General features: G+C 45.7%; 1 protein-coding gene across 3 annotated transcripts in view; it reads left to right on the top strand.

Annotated features, from left to right (window-relative positions):
- The window catches only part of LOC311234212 (actin-binding LIM protein 1-like), a 283,408-nt gene that overhangs the window by 148,549 nt on the left and 113,878 nt on the right, over window positions 1-20,981 (top strand). For all 3 annotated transcript variants that reach the window (XM_084321336.1, XM_084321334.1, XM_084321335.1), the window contains exons 3-4: window positions 14,551-14,734; window positions 17,242-17,351. In XM_084321336.1, coding sequence (XP_084177462.1) covers window positions 14,551-14,734; window positions 17,242-17,351 — 294 coding nt within the window. The remainder of the gene's footprint in view (window positions 1-14,550; window positions 14,735-17,241; window positions 17,352-20,981) is intronic.

Consider the following 20,981-nt stretch of genomic DNA (forward strand, 5'->3'; position numbering starts at 1 on the left):
CCAACTCCGAAACAATGCCTAACCTTAACCTTAACCTTAACCATGCCTAACCTTAACCTTAACCATAGAAAGAATATTGCCATTCTCTAAGACAAACTCTAACCTTAACCAGCTCCTTAACAGTGCCTAAACTTAACCTTTCTAACCTTAACCAACTCCGAAACAATGCCTAACCTTAACCTTAACCTTAACCATGCCTAACCTTAACCGGCGAAAGAATACACGTTAAAAATAAATAAATAAAAAAAATTGATGGGATTCGAACTTGAAACCAACGGACCGCAGGACCGCAGGACCGCCACGCTGCCAGGTGAGCTAAGCTTCGAATGAGAATCATGGCGGTTTACGGCTAAATAATGCCGCAAGCTCTGCCGCTCCACTCTGCGGTTGCCGCGCATGCCGCGGGGCGTGTCGCAGCCAATCAGGGAAAACGCAGAAGCATTCGGCGCACTCCTTCGCTGTTAATAAGCAATAGGCGTCGGGGGCAGCGTGAGCCTCCCACGCGTTACTCCTCGCCACTGAGAGATCGAGCTGCGCAGGTGAAAAGATGCGACTGCTGTTACCTCAAGTACCGGAGGGGACTTGTGCTATGTATGACTTAGTCCACATTGCTTGTGGGAGGCAAGAAACAGCGTCCGTGACAGGGGAGGGTTGAATTGGATGATACGAAATTGGGATGGGAGAAAATATAGAAAAATGGGAGAAAAAATGGATAAAAAAAATATATATTTTTTTTAATTTATTTCAGATAATGGTTGAAGAAGTGCGTCTTTAGTCGATGGCGAAAGATTGGACGGGATTCGGCTGTCCTTACTGGGGTGGGTAGTTCATTCCACCATTGTGGGGCAAGGACTGAGAATAGGCGGCTTCTCTTTGATGACCCTCCCGGAGCTTGGATAGGAGTAGGTCTGAGGCGGCCAGAAGATGCAGAGCGTAGGGGTCTTGAGGGTGTGTAGTTAGAGACCATTGAGTGGTTCCCTTTGCCGCACGGTATGCTAGGTCGAGGGCCTTGAAGCGGATACGTGCAGCAATGGGGAGCCAGTGCAGGTCCCTAAGAAGTGGGGTGACGGGCCGACTTCGGTAGGTTTGAGATCAGGCGGGCCGCTGCGTTTTGAATGAGTTGAAGAGGCTTGGTGGCAGTGGCCGGGAGGCCAGCGAGCAGTGCGTTGCAGTAGTCGAGGCGGGAGATGACTGTTGATTGGACGAAGAGTTGGGTGGCTTCTTTTGTCAGGAAGGGGCGGATCCTTCTGACGTTGCTCAGGAGGAATCTGCAGGTTCTGGTTGTCGCTGCGATGTGAGCAGAGAAGTTCAACTGGTCGTCGAGGACAACACCAAGGTTCTTGGCGGTCGGGGACGCGGTCACAGCTGCATTCTCGACTGTGATGGAAAGGTCGGTCAGGGGGGAGGATTTGGCCGGAAGGTGGAGCAATTCTGGGTAAGAGTGCTCTCGACCACTCTTAGAATTTGGTCTTGCCTGAGAGAAAAGCAACAATAAGAAAACATTGCTGAATCCCAGGTAAGAACAAAATAAGAGGAAATGCTAGTTAAGAACGAAATCTGTTCTTATATCACTGAGGCCCATTGACTGCCGGGGATTAGCCACAGTGTTGGGAAAGTTCACTTTCTACATGAACTAGTTCAGTTCACAGTTCACAATTTTTAAAATGAACTAGTTCAGTTCATAGTTCATTATTAAAATTTTTTAACTAAAGTTCATGGTTTCAAAAATGAACAAATTTATAGTTTATAGTTCTTTTTTCAATACGTTGCTGCAAGCTATTATTTGTAAAAATTATTGAACCACAGACAGCAATCGGAATACTGGCATTTCCATAACGCTTTGCTGCCGCCCATTCAGTCCACACTAGTAGCAGCTGCAGCTTTCAGTATACAGTATATTTTCAAAAACATGAGGAAAAACTTTGCTTGAATTGTCTTTATTATGAAAACAAAAACAGGACTTTTGCTTATTCTCAATGTGCCGTTTAAGGTTTGCTGTCGACGTCGTCGATGTACGGACTTGCTTCTTCAAACCGGGTGGACAAAGTTTACAGACAAACGTTAGACAAACGTCTGAGTCAGTACTGACTTTAACGTCTTTTAAATGCTCATACGCCGACGTCGTAGAGGTAGAGTCTGACTCTGAGCGAGTGCTGCTGCAGCTCTCAGCTTCGTCCATGATACTGCTCGCCAATTCCGCGGTTCCACTGTTTGTTGTGAGTAGTCTGATGACGTAGCCAGGGGGTGATAGGCGCGTTGCCAGATTAAGTTTTCCGCATTATTTTGAAGCCTGTTTACGGTGTGTTTTAACTGGGTTTTCGGCTGAAAGGCATATGAAATCTGGCACACCTTTGAACACCGTTATAATAGAGGGCTGAGAATGAACGCACTTTTGAACGCCGTTATACAGCGCTGAGAATGAACGTGTTCTCAATTACGTTCATTTAGCGGAAATACAGTACGTTCAGTTCACGTTCGCCCAAAATACGAACGATCGTTCATTGAACGCGTTCAGGTTAGGGCTGACCCCTATTAGTCTATTAGTCGACTAATCGGTCGAAAGGAGCCGTAGTCGACTGGCCAACCTCTTAGTCGAAAAATCATTATTTCCAAAAGAAAATAGGCCTAGAAGCGTGGCTAACGCTAATGGCACGCATACCAGAGTCTAACTGCCTACGAAAACAGGCACAGAGGCACTGAAAGAGGATTTCACCCATCTAATGAACACACTAGACTAGACAAATATCAAGATGTATCCATCAGTGGACCAATTGCATGCTTTTGCAGAGGACAAGAAGCCTTCAGTCGACTCCTTCAGACATTAAGCACCCCACAGCCCAAATGGAATGATAAAAAATAAAAAAAAATTAAAAGAAAATAAATATTATACTTATTTTTTATTTTAATTTTTTTAGTCGACCAATAGTCGACTAATGGCAAATTTTGGCCAATCATAGTCGACCATCCAAATCCTTAGTCGCGGACAGCCCTAATTCAGGTACATCACTGATTAGCCATGGCCCTGTGGTCGCATTGCCATGCTTTAAAAGATAGGACTGAGTCACCTTATTTGTAGAGCTATAACTATATTCTATATTATAGCTATGGATACAATACTATGGCCCATTTGACATCACCTATCGTTAGGGATGTGTACCTTTCACATTTGAACCGATACGGTACCGGTACCTGTGAATCGATACCGGTACCCAACGGTACCTTTTTTCGGTACTTTAGTCTCAAGAAATTTAATTTACCTACCTCAGTCGTAAAAAAAAAATCCAAACTTCAAATAACTACAATTTCGACAGTTTTCGGCTTGCCATTGCTCCGACTGCTTTGTTGTTGAATCAAGTCAAATCCTAGGTAAGCATATATTGTGCGTGTGAACGTTGACATGAAAAGAAAAAAGGTAAAAAAGAAAAAAAGAATACAATTTTATTTTATTTTTATTTTTTATAAATTTTTTGGTATCTCACTTGAATTGATACTCGGTAGTACCGACGTGTTTCGGTTCGGTACCTCAAAAGTACCGAATTCGGTACCCATCCCTACCTATCGTTCAATATGTTAAAAATAATGAATTTTTCCATCCATACGTTCCCGTGTTATACCGTGGTGAATATAAGTATGGTTTTAGAGCGGTCTAGGGTAATTCATGAAATGCTGAGTTAATGCCCTATACGTCGATTCCACTATAGACGTTGCCATTTCTTGCCTGTATACGCTATTATCCCGAAATCAAATCTATATCATAGGTATTATGTTCCATCATGAATGCATGAAAGGGGGGGGGTCGTTTCTGATTATTTGATAGTCAGTAACGGCATTCGCATTGAACACTAAAAACGCTTATCAGCCCGATCGATGTAAAAGCATTGCAGGATCAAGCTCAAATGTATGTCAGATCATTCTTACCTGTGATCAGGAGTATTCCAAAAATAATATTCCAATTGTTTGATCGCCATCTGGTATATCCAATGTCCATTTGGCCCACGACATAAGCCACCACAACATATGGATCGAGGTTATTTGACGTGCTTCGATGGAACCCGGCAGAACGGCTGCCCTCGCCTGACAAGGAAACATGAAACCGGAGACGTTTGGCCGTCCCACAGAGGTTACAAGTGTATAAAGGGTGCTCGATACCGGCGTCTAGCGTGATGCGGCCGGTATTGCACTTTTACATTCTCAGGTTGATTCCCCATGTTAACCCCGAGACCGTGTGCCTGTAATGAATAGAAATATAGAATAAAAGAAATAACGATCAAATAACGAGTATACTAGTTGTTGGCGTTCAACGATTGGCGCCCAATAACGAGTATACTTTTATACTGTGAATGAGTTAAGAGTATGTTGTTGACTTCAGTTAACCCTTTCACTGCCGCACTACCAAAACGGTTAACCCTTTCACTGTGACAACACACAGAAGGTTACCCTTTCACTGCCACACGGCGACCATCGGTTGTGTGATAGTATAGGGTTAACCTTCTGTCGTGTGGCAGTGAAAGGGTTAATAGGCTATATTTTGCAGTGCATTCAGTTTTTCACAGATGAACACTCTAATGGGACACCTTGACATTTAGAGCTGCGTTCAGCAGGTCCTTGTGATGACATGAGGAAACAGCTTCTGCACGTTGGTCTCAGTCCTGTGTAGCTCAAGGGGTAGAGTGCTGGAGCACTAACACTGTCAGGGTTGGGGGTTTGATTCCCATTGGGGCCACCCTGGTAGCCCTCCTCATTGTACTCCATGAGAAGGCTTGTCACTGGCTGCACACTAACAAGATTGGTTTGAATAAGAACTTGATAAAATGGACTACATTTATACAACAGCTTTTATCCAAAGCACTTTACAAGACTATATATAGACTGTATAGATTTTTTAGACTGTATACACTGTTTATAGACTGTATACACTTTATATATAGACTGTATATTTACTGTGTGGACTATAGACTGTATATTAGGGCTGAGCCCAAACGTTCGAACGGTCGGACCTTCGTTCGTTACGTTGGCATTCGAATTCTAAATCAACATTCGAATTTTTTATACAATTATTATTATTATTTTTATATATATTATTATTATTATTTTTTTGTAATCTTTCTTTATTACAGGAAAATAATTATTTGAACATTTCAGTTGTAACCATTGTACATTTTCCATCTTTTTTTCTTTTTTCTTTTCCCTTCCCTCCCTCATCCCCTCACTCATACCCACCCCATCCCACCCCCGGAGGTTGACATCAAACACATCTGCAGTACGCACAAATAATTAGATAGAAAAACAATAGGAATTAAATAATAATAAAATATATGAAAATGTAGTTAGAGGTGTAAAGCTCTATTCTTTCTCAGTTTCTTCATTGATAATCAGGGTATCGATGTGTTGCAGAAATGGTTGCCAGGTCGCATGGAATTTTTTTAGGGAGCCCTGTAGGGAGAATCTGATTCGTTCAAGCCTAATGCAATGTAGTATGTAGTATCTCATGTATCCATCTGTTGTGAGTGGGTGGGGAAGGGTGTATCCATTTAAAGAGAATGAGTCTCCTAGCGAGGGTAGTGAACGCCACAACTTGTTTTGCAGCCTTAGATGTGATTGTAGGGGTATTTGGAATTCCGAAAAGGGCAGTGAGTGGGTCTGGGTCTAACGTCACACCCAGGACCTTACTCAGTGTATCAAATATTGCAGTCCAAAACTCTGTGAGTTTAGGGCACGTCCAAAACATGTGCATATAATCAGCTGGAGATTGTTTACATCTATTGCATGCATCCGTTCTATCCGGGTATATCTTTGCTAACCTCGCGTTGGTGTAATGAACCCTGTGCAGGATCCTACACTGCAGCAAGCTGTGTCTTGCACATATAGAGGAGGTGTGTACAAGGTCTAATATATGATCCCATTGTTCATCTGTGATGGTAATTCCCAGGTCTTCATCCCATTTGGCTTTTAGGGAGTCTAAACAAGTTGGGTCTATCCAAAATATTTTATCATATATAATTGAAACTAGCCCTTTTCGCCCAGTGCTGAGCGATAGGAGGGGGTCAATCCTCGAGTCTGGAGGACGGCCAGGGAATTGTGGGAATTGGTTCTGAACAAAATGCCTGATCTGAAAGAAGCGGAAAAGGGGGGAGTTTGGAAGACCAAATTTTTTTGATAATTCTGCAAATGAGGAGAACACACCTCCGGAGTAGAGGTCATTAATAGTTAGCAATCCTTTGTTTGCCCAGATTCTGAATGCAGGATCGGAGCAGGATGGTAGGAATAGGTGATTGCGAAAGATTGGAGCTAGCCCCGACGGAGTGTGTAGGCCAAATTGTTTCCAAAACTGATTCCAGATTTTCAAAGTATTAGTTACGATTTGGTTCTGAGCCACTTGTTTAATAGGGATTGAAATGGGCAGTTGGGATGTTGCCACAGACCAGAGTGAGTATTTTGAAGAGGAGATTTCCATCTGAGCCCATTGGGGCTGTTCTTCTTCCTCCCTTTTGGTCCTCCAGTAAAGGAGTTTGTTTATATTACATGCCCAGTAGTAATAGCGAAGATTAGGCAAAGCCAAGCCCCCTTCTGATTTGGGAAGTTGCATGACTGTCCTCTTAATATGTGCTCTTTTGTTACCCCACAGGAATGAATTTATAAGTTGGTCAAACGAGGAGAAAAAAAGATTTGTTAATGAATATTGGTATATGCTGAAAAGCATATAAAAATCGGGGTAAGACCACCATTTTTATCAGGTTAACTCTTCCCAAAAGTTAGAGGGGGAGAGAGGACCACCTAGTCAGATTCAACTTAAAGCGATCCAGTAGAGGACGGAATTTTTTTTCGAAGAGCTCCGTAGGTGATTTGGCCATGAAAATCCCTAGATATGTGAATCCTTCCGTGGCCCTTTTAAAGGGGAAAAGCGATTGAGGAAGCCATTCCGCAGATGCATTAACAGGTAAATATTCACTTTTCTGGAGATTAAGTTTGTACCCAGAGAGCTGCCTATGCTGTTCTAGAATGTTTAGGATAACAGGGATGGACGATGACGGATTAAAGACATAGAGTAGGAGATCATCGGCATATAATGAGAGTTTATGAACCAGACCGAACCTCTCGATCCCCTCAAATCTGTCCTCATTGCGAAGCCATATGGCTAACGGTTCTGCGGCGAGCACGTAGAGTAAGGGAGAAAGCGGACATCCTTGACGGGTGCCACGATAAAGCGAGAACTGGCCCGACTTGATACCATTTACATTAACCAAGGCCACCGGGGACGAGTATAGAAGTTTTATCCATGAAATAAAACCCGGGCCCAGACCGAATTTCTCAAGTGTATGGAACAAGTATCTCCATTCCACTCTGTCAAACGCTTTCTCAGCATCTAGGGAGAGTAGCATTTCTGGTGCGCCAGTCGTGGTTGTGAAAAGGATATTTAACAGCCTTCTGGTGTTGAAGAAGGACTGCCTGTCCATGATGAAACCTGTCTGATCCGGGTCTATCAGGAATGGAACCACCTTCTGGAGACGACACGACAGGACCTTAGCCAGTATTTTACAATCCACATTAAGGAGGGAGATTGGTCTGTAACTGCTACAGATGAGAGGGTCTTTACCTGTTTTGAGCAACAGGGACAATGACGCTTCTGATAGCGTGGGTGGCATTTGGCCCTTTAGAAGGGAGTCGTTATATACTCTCAGTAGAAAAGGGGCAATCAACATGGAGTACGTTTTATAAAATTCTGTAGTATAGCCATCTGGCCCGGGTGATTTACCACTTTGTAAAGATTTAATTGCCTCAGTCACTTCAGAGATGGTTATAAGCGTGCCCAACTCTTCAGCTTCCGTTTTATTTACTTGAGGTTAAGTAAGAGACTTGAGGGGGTTCGGGCGATCCCAGTCCTGCTGGGAAGACTCCGACGTGTAAAGTATAGAATAATAATTAGAGAAAATTTCAGAAATTTCCGTAGGGTCTGTTGTAGTGACACCTAAGTGGGATTTTATTCTGGGGATCAGTCTGGAGGCACTCGCTACTCGTGCTTGGTACGCAAGCAATTTTCCTGCCTTGTCCCCTTGCTCGAAAAAACGTTGTTTGGTGTGTAGGAGTAGTTTCTCGATCTTACTAGTTGAGAGCAGATCATATTGTGATTGAAGCTGGAGTCGTTTTTTATATAGAGCAGGGGTGGGTTTGGACGAGTACTGGAAGTCTAACTGTTTGATCTCATCTGATATACCTGTTAATTTGGATTGTTCCTGCTTCCTAAAATGAGAGGTAAAGGAGATAGCCTGTCCATGGAGATATGCCTTAAAGGCCTCCCAGAGTATGTCGCTGTTAATTCCAGGCGTGTCGTTTATCTCAAAAGAGATTTTTATTTGTGAATTAATGAAATCCTTAAATTCAGGTTAGTAAGTGGGAGTTGAATCTCCAAAATGTTGAGGGTGGTCTACCCTGGGGGAAGTACATTTCAATGGATGTCGGGCATGATCGGAAATGACTATACTATGGTACTTAATAGAGATTACATTATGTAGTAGTTTTTTATCCAGTAAAAAGAAATCTATCCTCGAATATGTGTGGTGAACATGGGAAAAGAAGGAGAAAAAGTTATCGGTAGGACATTTTGTTCTCCAAGGGTCTATAAGGCCAAGCTGTTCCATGTGAAATTTTAAGATGTTAGCTGCTTTGGAGACGGTAGTACGTCTATCAGACGATCTGTCAAGTTCTATGTTTTGGACCTGGTTAAAGTCCCCTCCGATAATTATGTGGTGATCATTAAGGTTAGGTATCGAGGAAAATAAGTTGGATACAAATGTATCATTGTCCCAATTCGGTGCATATATTGAGGCCAGAACCACAGGAGTGTTCTGCAGTCTGCCCGACACTATAACATATCGTCCGTCAGGGTCAGTTAAAATGGTGGAAGGCTCGAAGGGTACATCCCTATGTATAATAATTGCAGCTCCCCTGGCTTTTGCAGAGAATTTATAATGAAAAATGTGTCCCATCCATGCTCTCTTAATGCAGGGGATATCGGAGGTGCAGATGTGTGTCTCTTGTAAAAAAACAAAGGTCACCCTTGAGATGTCGTAGGTGTTTAAGTACCTTGTTTGCTTTGATAGAGTTATTCATCCCTTTGACATTCCATGAGACGAAGCGGATGTTTCTGCCAGTCACTGCCATGATCTGCTAAGTGTATATATACCTGAGTTGAAAAGATGAAATAGTGGAAGAAGGGAGAAAGGTAGAGGGGGATAAAGAAAAAAGGGAGTAGGGGGGGGGGGGGGGGATGACGCACACACATGCACCCACACATCCATACACAAGCATACTCACCCGGGTACAGCTCTTGGTCCCTAGGGGAACAGTAACAACCGTTGTATCTCTCTGGATACGCTCCTTCCGGTGGAGACTTCATCCTCACTCCTGTTTTCCCTCTCTCCCTTTCATTTCAAACAGTCTCCAATATAGTTTTTTTTTTTTTTTTTTATCCACTTTTTCTCCCATTTTCTATATTTTCTCCCATCCCAATTTCGTATCATCCAATTCAACCCTCCCCTGTCATGAACGCTGTTTCTTGCCTCCCACAAGCCGGCTGCAATGTGGACTAAGTCATACATAGCACAAGTCCCCTCCGGTACTTGAGGTAACAGCAGTCGCATCTTTTCACCTGCGCAGCTCGATCTCTCAGTGGCGAGGAGTAACGCGTGGGAGGCTCACGCTGCCCCCGACACTTCCTGATTCTACTACGCAGGCGCACCAACCGACCTGTAGGAGACGCGGTCCACAACGCCCAATCCCCACCCTTCAGTTTCCCTCCCCGTAATACGGCCAATGTGTATTACTGCGGACGACCAGCTAAACTGAAAACAATGTGGAGAGCTGGATTCGAACACGCGAACCCAGCGTCTCCACATTGGTGGCGAGTGCCTTGCCCACTACACCACCTAGCCGCCCCAGTCTCCAATATAGTTATGGATACATTTTAAACTGTGTTTAAAGAACATTCAAACAGCAAAAAAAAAAAAAAAAAAACGTATGAACAAATTCAAAATAAAATTTTTATAAAAATTTAAGATATTAGCAACACGACTCTGGGCTCATCCACTAGACTAGAGCATAGACGTAAAAGTGCTACTGATGGCTTTCACTCAGGAGTGTGACCCATAAAAAAAGAGTGCACAAGTATACTGAGGCGCTTCAGTGTGCCTAGGTTAAATTATAATTTAGTGGACATAAGCAGAGTTTGCTTCCAACCTATAACAGCTTGAAGAGAACGTCTTTAGCCCCTGCTATCATGCAGACTAGGGACATAACAATTGCGAAACCTTGATAAAGTTGAGAAAGAGGCGCCACTTTTTCAAAATTAAAGAATAAAATAATAATAATTAAGAGGTCTATGCAGTTACAAGGGTTACACAAATCAGGGACATCAATGTGTACCTAAAATATGTATAGAAAAGTAATATGGTTACAGTAGCTACATTTGGTAGTGTTGGAGACCTATATCTTCAGACAGTAAAAAGAAGCGTGTACAACTTGAGTCGGTTCAGTCAGTACCCTGAGTACTTACTGAAACATGTATACAAAACCCCCATTACCCAGTAAATACTGTCCGGCTTGTTTGTATTGAGACCTTCAAACAGTAAAAGGAGCGTGTGCAACTTGAATAGGTTCACCTTGCATAGAGAGTCACATGTATAAAAATACATAAAAAAGAAAGGGCAAATTAAATCGAAAAAAAAATTACGAAATGGGAAGCAAAAGAAAACGGCATGTTAATAGCCACAAGGTCATGGTTGGCAACCTGAATGACATGAGATTTCCTTTAAAAGAATCAATCTAATTGACATTAATAATATTACCCTTCCGAAGTATAGGTGGCCACTCTATTGTGACTAAGCAATGTAATCCAACCAAAGTCTATAAATTCAGCCGCACATTTAGTATGTCGTGATCATGTCTATTGCTATCGGTGCTGGTTTCACTTGGCCACGAGGTGTTTGTTAGACCTAATTAAATGTTCTAATAAATTTAAACCCAGTCTCTCTATATGTATCATTCAGCGCACTGAGTACTACTGAAACATGTACATAGAACCTTCATTATCTAGTCAATCTGGCCCAGTCTATTTATCTTACGGCCTTCAAACAAAGGGAACGTGTGCAATTTGAATGAGAGAGCCACATGTAAAAGAAGAGATAATAAATTTTTTTTTAAAATAGAATCAGCGTCGGCTATTTGGGAAGCATGAAATTCTGTTTAAAAAACCAGTCCAACTAGCGTTAATAGTATCTCCCCATGAAGTGTAAGTGTCAGGTCTACTGTGACTGAACAGTTTAGTCCAACCAATGTCTATAATTTCAGTCTTGCATTTTACATTTCTTGTCCATTGCTGCCGGTGCCAGGTTAGCTTACCCCTAGGCATGGTCATGCTGGACCTACAAAAGGCCTTTGACACGGTCAATCACTCCATTCTGATTGACAAGCTAAAAGCAATTGGTTTTGATAGTCTATCAGTGAGCTGGATGCAATCCTACCTTGAGGGGAGGGAACAGATGGTGGAGGTAAACGGTACCCTATCCCCCCCCTCACAGTGAGCTGTGGTGTTCCACAAGGAAGCATACTAGGACCGCTACTGTTCCTAATTTATGCAAATGACATGTCGTCAGCTTGTGACTGCAACTTGTTCCTGTTTGCGGACGACTCAGCCCTGCTGGTCTCTGACAAGAACAAGTTACAGGTTGAAAAAACCCTCAGCTCGGAACTAGGCAGAATCTGCATATGGCTCGCTGATAACAAACTATCATTACACATGGGCAAAACAGAGTCCATTCTCTTCGGTTCAAATAACAAACTCAGCAAGACCGACGGCTTCTCAGTTACAGTGGGTGACAATATTGTCACAAGGAAAGATGAAATTACCTACCTGGGTTCCATCCTAGAGGCTAATCTCTCCTGTGACAAAATGGCATCCAATGTAATAAAAAAAGTCAACCAACAAACTCGATTCTTGTACCGGATCTCCTCTCTGGTAAACAAGAATACCCTGAAGACTCTGGCAGGAGCACTCATTCAGGGGTACTACGACTATGCTTGCACCTCATGGTACCAAAGCACCTCAAAGGCGCTAAAAACAAAATTACAAACATCTCAAAACAAACTAGTCAGACTACTGCTTGACCTTACTCCTAGAACCCACCTCACCCCTGCCCACTTTGACAACCTAGGATGGCTTAGAGTAGACGACAGAGTACAGCAACTTGCAATGGGCCTGGTCTACAAGATACACTACACGACCAAGGTACCCATGTACATGTCAAAATACTTCCCAAAGGTCAGTGAATACCACGATCACAACACCAGAGGGAGCTCCACAAATCATGTTAAACCCAGATTCGGCTCAAACAAGGGACTAAACACGTTTCGCAATTATGCCACATCAATGTGGAACGCCCTACCCAAAGCTGTAAAGGAATGTGGATCACTACCCACTTTCAAAACCTCTCTCAAGGGACACCTACGGGAGACTGCAATTCAACACTGGCCCCTGTAAATATCCTAACCCAACCCCCTCCAATGTACAGTCATTTACCTAGTATGGTTTTGTCAATAGTCCAATGTACAATTTTGTTTGTTTGTACAGTGTCCCCCCTCAATGTACAGTTTTGCTTGTATATACAGTGTGCCCCCCCCCCCCCCCCCCCCCAACCACCTCCAATGTAGATTACCCAGTATGGCTGTCAATATCCCAGTGTACCCAACCCCCCCCCACCCAACCTCCTCCAATGTACAGTTTCTACGTCAAATGTATATACTCCCTTTTCCTGACTCCTTCTGTATCACAAACAGTACTGTATTTGCAAATCTGGTATGTCATAAATGTATAGATGTAGCAGTACTGACTATCTGTATGTCATGTATGTCATATATGTCCTGATGAATTGAAAATGGGGGACCCTGATGTAAACAAGACGAAAGTCTTTCTCTGGTCTGCATCCCCTTAACAATTGTGTGTATTGAGCTGTACTGTATTGTACCCATTCTGCAATCTGTTAATAAAGTTTTCAATCAATCAATCAATCAGGTGTTTGTTAGATAGCCGTCCATGCTAGGCTAGCTTAGCCTTGAGGTACATTTCAGCATCACCAACAGTCATCAAGCGTAATCTGTCCCCGTTCTCCTCCGTAATCATCAGTTTGGCTGGATATTGAAGGCTAGGCCTCAGCCCACGTTTGTAAAGTTGTGCCATTACCTTGCGGTACGGTGCTCGCTGTTCCAACACAGCCGGGGTATAATCCTCATAGAAAGCAATTTGTTGACCGTTGTACCGTCTCTTTCTGGCCTCCCGGATCACCCGTTCTTTGGTTTGATAGTTGTGGAACCTGACGATAACGGGCCTAGGCCTTTCACCTCGCTTCGGTTTAGCTGCTAGCGACCTGTGTGCGCAGTCCAATTCCGGAGGGTTTCTGCCTCCAAAACCTGGGATAAAAGTGTGGTGAAGAAGGATGTTGGTCTTGGGCCCTCAATTTGTTCTGGTAGTCCAATGATCCGGAGATTGTTCCGCCGCCCTCGAGCCTCCAGGTCCTCAGCTTTAGCTTTTAGCCTAGCATGGCTAGCACTCAGTTCGGCACATGTAGCTTCCAGCGACACCATTCTCTTGCTTACAAGTTCAGCATTCTCCTCCATTGACTTGACCCTGTGTCTGTTGTCGGCCACGTCCGACTGAATTTGGTCAAGTTTATTTTCCAGAGTGGTAATGGCTTTTCTAAACTCGGAAGTGATAGCCACTTTGTGGTCTTCAAGCAGGGTAGCTAGCCAGGCCTTGCTAACAACGTCGTCTGTTTCCTCTTCTCTGTGAACATCGCCCCTTTTTGGTTTTGGAGTCTTGGATGTCATCTTTGTGAAGCCTTTTAGTTAGTTAGCTGTATCGCTACTGGTATATAAAAAGAACTGTAAAGGTTTGGAGTCTTAAAACGCGGAAATAAAAAAAAAAATGAGGGAGAGAGGGAAAGCACGTCTCACGCCATGCTCACCATACTGGAAGTTCCAATATATATTCTTTTTATGTATCTATTCATTCTGTTTAAACCAATAGGGGTTTTCTTCACAGTTGCAGATAAAGATTAGGCTACACTAATATTATAGTATTAAAACTGATGAGTTATATTCATTAAAGAAAGTTGATTTAATAAAAAAAAAATACTAATTTAATCAGATTAATTTATTCAAATGGAGGATTTTTTTTTAATTTTTTAATTATTATTAAAAAGGAAGGTTCGAACGTCCGTTCGAAAAACCCTGACAAAGTCCGAAGCCCAAAAACAGGCTTCAGGGGGACAGCCCTACTGTATATACATACCTCACATTCACCCATTCACTCACACATTGGGAGCAGTTAGGGGTGTGTCTTGCTCAAGGACACTGCGACACGCTGCCGGGAGGAGCCGAAATCGAACCGGGAACCTTCTCATTACCAGACGACCGCTCTAACCTCCTGAGCCACTGTCACCTCTGTGTGTGTGTGGCTGTGTGACCTGATCAGTGACTGACCTGGTTGTCTGTTGTGTTCAGTGTGTGGCTGTGACCTGGCCCAGGGAGGCTTCTTCATGAAGAACGGAGAGTACCTGTGCACCCTGGACTACCAGCGCATGCATGGCACCCGCTGTAACGGCTGTGGGGACTTTGTGGAGGGAGAGGTGGTCACCGCCCTGGGCAAGACCTACCACCCCGCCTGCTTCGTCTGCACCGTCTGCAAGTAAGATGTTTAACCACACCACACCACACTTACACCACAACACACCACAACACACCACACCACACCACACTTACACCACAACACACCACAACACACCACACCACACTTACACCACAACACAACACACCACACCACACCACACCACACTTACACCACAACACACCACAACACACCACACCACACCACACTTACACCACACCACACGTACACTTACACCACACCACACTTACACCACACTTACATCACACCACACTTACACCACACCACACTTACACCACAACACAACACACCACACCACACCACACTTACACCACACCACACTTACACCACACCACACTTACACCACACCACACCACACCACACTTACACCACACCACACTTACACCACACCACACTTACACCACAACACACCACACCACACCACACTTACACCACAACACACCACACCACACCACACTTACACCACACCACAACACGCCACAACACGCCACACCACACCACACCACACTTACACCACACCACACCACACTTACACCACACCACACTTACACCACACCACACCACACTTACACCACACCACACCACACTTACACCACACCACACTTACACCACAACACACCACACCACACCACACCACACTTACACCACACCACACTTACACCACAACACACCACACTTACACCACACCACACTTACACCACACCACACCACACTTACACCACACCACACTTACACCACAACACACCACACTTACACCACACCACACTTACACCACACCACACTTACACCACAACACACCACACTTACACCACACCACACTTACACCACACCACACCACACTTACACGACAACACGCCACAACATGCCACACCACACCACACCACACCTACACCACACCACAACACACCACATCACACCACACTTACACCACACCACACTACACTACACCACAACACATCACACCACACCACACCACACTTACACCACAACACACCACAACACACCACACCACACCACACTTACACCACAACACACCACAACACACCACAACACACCACAACACACCACACCACACCACACCACATTTACACCACAACACACCACAACACACCACAACACACCACACCACACTAGACCACACCACACCACACTTACACCACAACACAACACACCACACCACACTTACACCACAACACACCACACTTACACCACAACACACCACAACACACCACACCACACTAGACCACACCACACTTACACCACAACACAACACACCACACCACACTTACACCACAACACACCACACTTACACCACAACACACCACAACACACCACACCACACTAGACCACACCACACCACACTTACACCACAACACAACACACCACACCACACTTACACCACAACACACCACAACACACCACACCACACTAGACCACACCACACTAGACCACACCACACTTACACCACACCACACCACACCACACTTACACCACACCACACCACACTTACACCACACCACACCACACTTACACCACACTTACACCACACCACACTTACACCACACCACACCACACTTACACCACACTTACACCACACCACACTTACACCACACCACACTTACACCACACTTACAACACACCACACCACACTTACACCACACCATACCACACCACACCACACTAGACCACACCACACCACACTTACACCATACCACAGCATACCACAACACACCACACCACAGCACACCACACCACACCACACATACACCACACCACAACACACCACACCACACTAGACCACACCACACTTACACCACACCACAACACACCACACCACACCACACTAGACCACACCACACTTACACCACACTACACCACACCACACTTACACCACACTACACCACACCACACTTACACCACACTACACCACACCACACTTACACCACACTACACCACACCACACTTACACAACACAACACCACACACCACACGTACACCATACCACACCACACCACAACCATACCATACCACACCACACCACACCACAACCATACCACATTACCACAAGCACACCACACCAACCCATACCACACCTCAACCATACCACGATCATAGCAAACTACACCACACACTATACCATACCATACCACACCACTTTAACCCTTTGTCCTGCATCCCACAACATAGGAGAACGTCATACATTTCAACAAACACATACTTGTTTGTTAAATATCTAGTTATTAATCACCAACCATATTCCCTGTCGTCTAACCCAGTTTAAACTCCAGTAGTTACTAGTGTACCATTCTGTCTGTGACCTCAGCCTGACCTGCTTCTTTAGCCAATCACATCGCTTCCTCACAACAGCATCATCAGCCCTCTGTCATCCTGTGATCCATCAGTTTGACCTCAAGCTCCATCCAGTCAACCAGCACAGCCCACTGGGCTATAGGACAACAAGGTCCAGTTGGTGTCTGAGCTGTTCTTGATGTCTCTCCTCCTTGCAGACGCCCGTTCCCTGCCGGGGACAGAGTGACCTTCAACGGGAAGGACTGCCTGTGTCAGTACTGCATTCAGCCCATGTCCCCGGGACCCAAGGATGTCCTGGCCTCCAGCAGTAAGTATGGAGTGATTGGCTTGTAACAGTTTTGATACTTTCTTGTGAGTTATGGACTTTTTAAAGGTGAAACCATGTCGCTCATGTCGTGCCCGCCCACACTCGTATACAACCACACTAGTTGTAGACCTGGTCTGAGATCAGCCCAGTATACAACCACACTCTATTAGACCTGGTCTGGGATTAGCCCAGTATACAACCACACTCTTGTAGACCTGGTCTGAGATCAGCCCAGTATACAACCACACTCTATTAGACCTGGTCTGGGATCAGCCCAGTATACAACCACACTCTTGTAGACCTGGTCTGAGATCAGCCCAGTATACAACCACACTCTATTAGACCTGGTCTGGGATCAGCCCAGTATACAACCACACTCTTGTAGACCTGGTCTGAGATCAGCCCAGTATACAACCACACTCTATTAGACCTGGTCTGGGATCAGCCCAGTATACAACCACACTCTATTAGACCTGCTCTGGGATCAGCCCAGTATACAACCACACTCTATTAGACCTGCTCTGGGATCAGCCCAGTATACAACCACACTCTATTAGACCTGGTCTGGGATCAGCCCAGTATACAACCACACTCTATTAGACCTGCTCTGGGATCAGCCCAGTATACAACCACACTCTATTAGACCTGGTCTGGGATCAGCCCAGTATACAACCACACTATATTAGACCTGGTCTGAGATCAGCCCAGTATACAACCACACTCTATTAGACCTGGTCTGGGATCAGCCCAGTATACAACCACACTCTATTAGACCTGCTCTGGGATCAGCCCAGTATACAACCACAGTCTATTAGACCTGCTCTGGGATCAGCCCAGTATACAACCACACTCTATTAGACCTGGTCTGGGATCAGCCCAGTATACAACCACACTCTATTAGACCTGGTCTGGGATCAGCCCAGTATACAACCACACTCTATTAGACCTGCTCTGGGATCAGCCCAGTATACAACCACACGCTTGTACTGGAGGCCACTGAAGAACTCCACGGGTGGAGGGGGGGGGGCTAAGTGCCTTGCTCAAGGGCACATCAGCAGTAGTTGCTCCTCACGGCCCCAGTGCCATTACACACACACACACACACACACACACACACACACACACACACACACACACACGCACACACACACACACACACACACACACACACACACACACACACACACACACACACACACACACACACACACACACACACACACACACACACGCACACAGCAGCCCACGTTCCTTTGTGAAGAACAGTTAGTTACCTGCAACAGTCAATTATACATGAACATGGACTTCCTGCTTTACTCTGGAGAACAGCCTCTGTAATCTCCTCACCCCCCTCCTATTCTCTCTCCTCCTCCTATTCTATCTCCTCCTCCTATTCTCTCTCCTCCTCCTCCTCCTCCTATTCTCTCTCCTCCTCAAGAGGACGCGACCCTGGTCAGACGCCTCTGGTTTTAGCTCCGCAACGATGTACTCACTTTTAGCTATTATGTTTGTTTTTGCTACTTTTTTATTTAAAGCAACACTGGCGGGTACGTCATACGACCGTCAGACACTTATGGACCTGAACCCCGGGCTCAAAGAGGAGTTTGGAGACACTTTTGACCTAGAATGGCCAGCAGAAATCAGACGGGAGAATGGCGGCAAAGAAAAGAACAAAGGCGACGGCAGGAGAAGACACAGAGGGAGACGAGGAGGTATCAGATTGAGACTAAAAAGAGCTGCTTACCGCCCAGCAATTCCATCCATCTTTCTGGCGAATGCCCGTTCGTTGGAGGGTAGGATGGATGATCTGAGAGCGAGGGTCCGGTTCCAACGGGAGATGAGAGACATCAACATTATATGTCTCACAGAGACATGGCTCATGTCGACGACCCCAGACAAAAGCGTCTCTCCCTCGGATGCCTTCACAGTCTTACGTGCAGATCGCAACGCTGGCTCAGGAAAGACCATCGGCGGCGGAGTCTGCCTCATCACGAACAATTCCTGGGTTAATCCCGAGGGGGTGCAGGTCCTCTCAAACTCGTGTTCGCCGGACTTGGAACATCTTTCTATCCTATGTCGTCCGTTTCACCTCCCGAGGGAGTTCACAGCAGTCGTCATGACTGCCGTGTATATTCCCCCACACGCGAATACGGGCAAAGCACTGGGCGAATTACACGATCATCTCAACAGACACCAGATCAAACACCCAGACGCAGCGATGGTAGTGGCCGGCGATTTCAACCAGGCCAACCTGAAGAAAGTGATGCCGTCCTTTTTTCAGCACATCACTTGCTCCACCAGAGGGAAGAACACACTCGACCACTGCTATTCCCCGTTCAAAGCGGGTTACAAGGCAGTAGCCGCTCCGCCATTAACGGGGTCCACAAGCTCGAGCGATCATGACTCCATCTTGCTATTTCCGGCATATCAACAGAGATCACGTGACGCCGTCGTGTCACGTGAGACAAAGAAGTGGACCGACGAATCAGAGGCCACGCTCAAGGACGTGCTTGCAGACACGGATTGGGATATGTTCATAGGAAGCGCCAGTGACGTCAGTGAACTAGCAGACATAGTGGTGTGCTACATAACAACAATAGCTGATGGTATTGTCCTCAGGAAAACGGTGCGGATTTTCCCAAACCAGAAACCGTGGGTGGATAGCACTATTAGAGCAGCTCTGAACTCTCGTACCACCGCCTACAACCTGGGTAGAGAGTCAGGAAACATGGAGGAGTATAAGGCTTCAGTCTATACTCTACGCAAAGCTGTCAAACTTGCTAAGAGGACATATGCTGACAAACTGGAGACACAAATGGCACAAAACGACACAAGAGGATTATGGCAGGGACTGAAGACAATAACTGACTATAAAGTCAGCGCCCCCTCAATGGGGAGCGACGACGCCTCCCTCGCGGACAAGCTCAACACCTTCTACGCTCGGTTTGGTGTAGACAGTGGCGCTGCTGGCTCTCCGGCTAGTGACGTCACTGGCGCGCCGGCTGTTGTGGAGGGGGGGGGGCAACCGCGAGGGGGGGGGGACGCTCTCTCGTTGTCGGAACACAGTGTGAGAAGAGCATTTATGCAGGTGAACACCAGGAAGGCTGCTGGCCCAGATGGCATAACAGGACGTATACTCAAGACCTGTGCCAACCAGCTGGCCCCTGTGTTCACCGCCATATTTAATCAATCACTGGCGGAGTCAGTGGTCCCTGCCTGCTTCAAGAGGTCTACCATCATCCCTGTGCCGAAGAAACCCTCCCCAGCATGTCCAAATGACTACAGACCGGTGGCACTCACCTCTGTGGTCATGAAATGTTTCGAGAGGCTGGTCAAGGACCACATTTGTGCCTCCCTCCCCAGTGATATGGACCCTATGCAATTTGCATACAGGACAAACAGGTCCACCGACGACGCGGTCTCCCAGGTACTGCACAGCACCCTCTCGCACCTTGACCGTCAGAAGGGGGGCTATGTGAGACTGTTGTTCATTGACTACAGCTCAGCGTTCAACACCATAGTCCCCACCAGACTGGTGGACAAGCTGATCGAGCTAGGTCTGAGCTCCGCCCTGAGCGCCTGGGTACTGGACTTTCTGAGCGAAAGACCCCAGGCGGTCAGGGTGGGGGG

Source organism: Notolepis coatsorum (genome assembly GCF_963971535.1).
Source record: "Notolepis coatsorum genome assembly, chromosome: 9".
NCBI lineage: Eukaryota > Metazoa > Chordata > Actinopteri > Aulopiformes > Paralepididae > Notolepis > Notolepis coatsorum.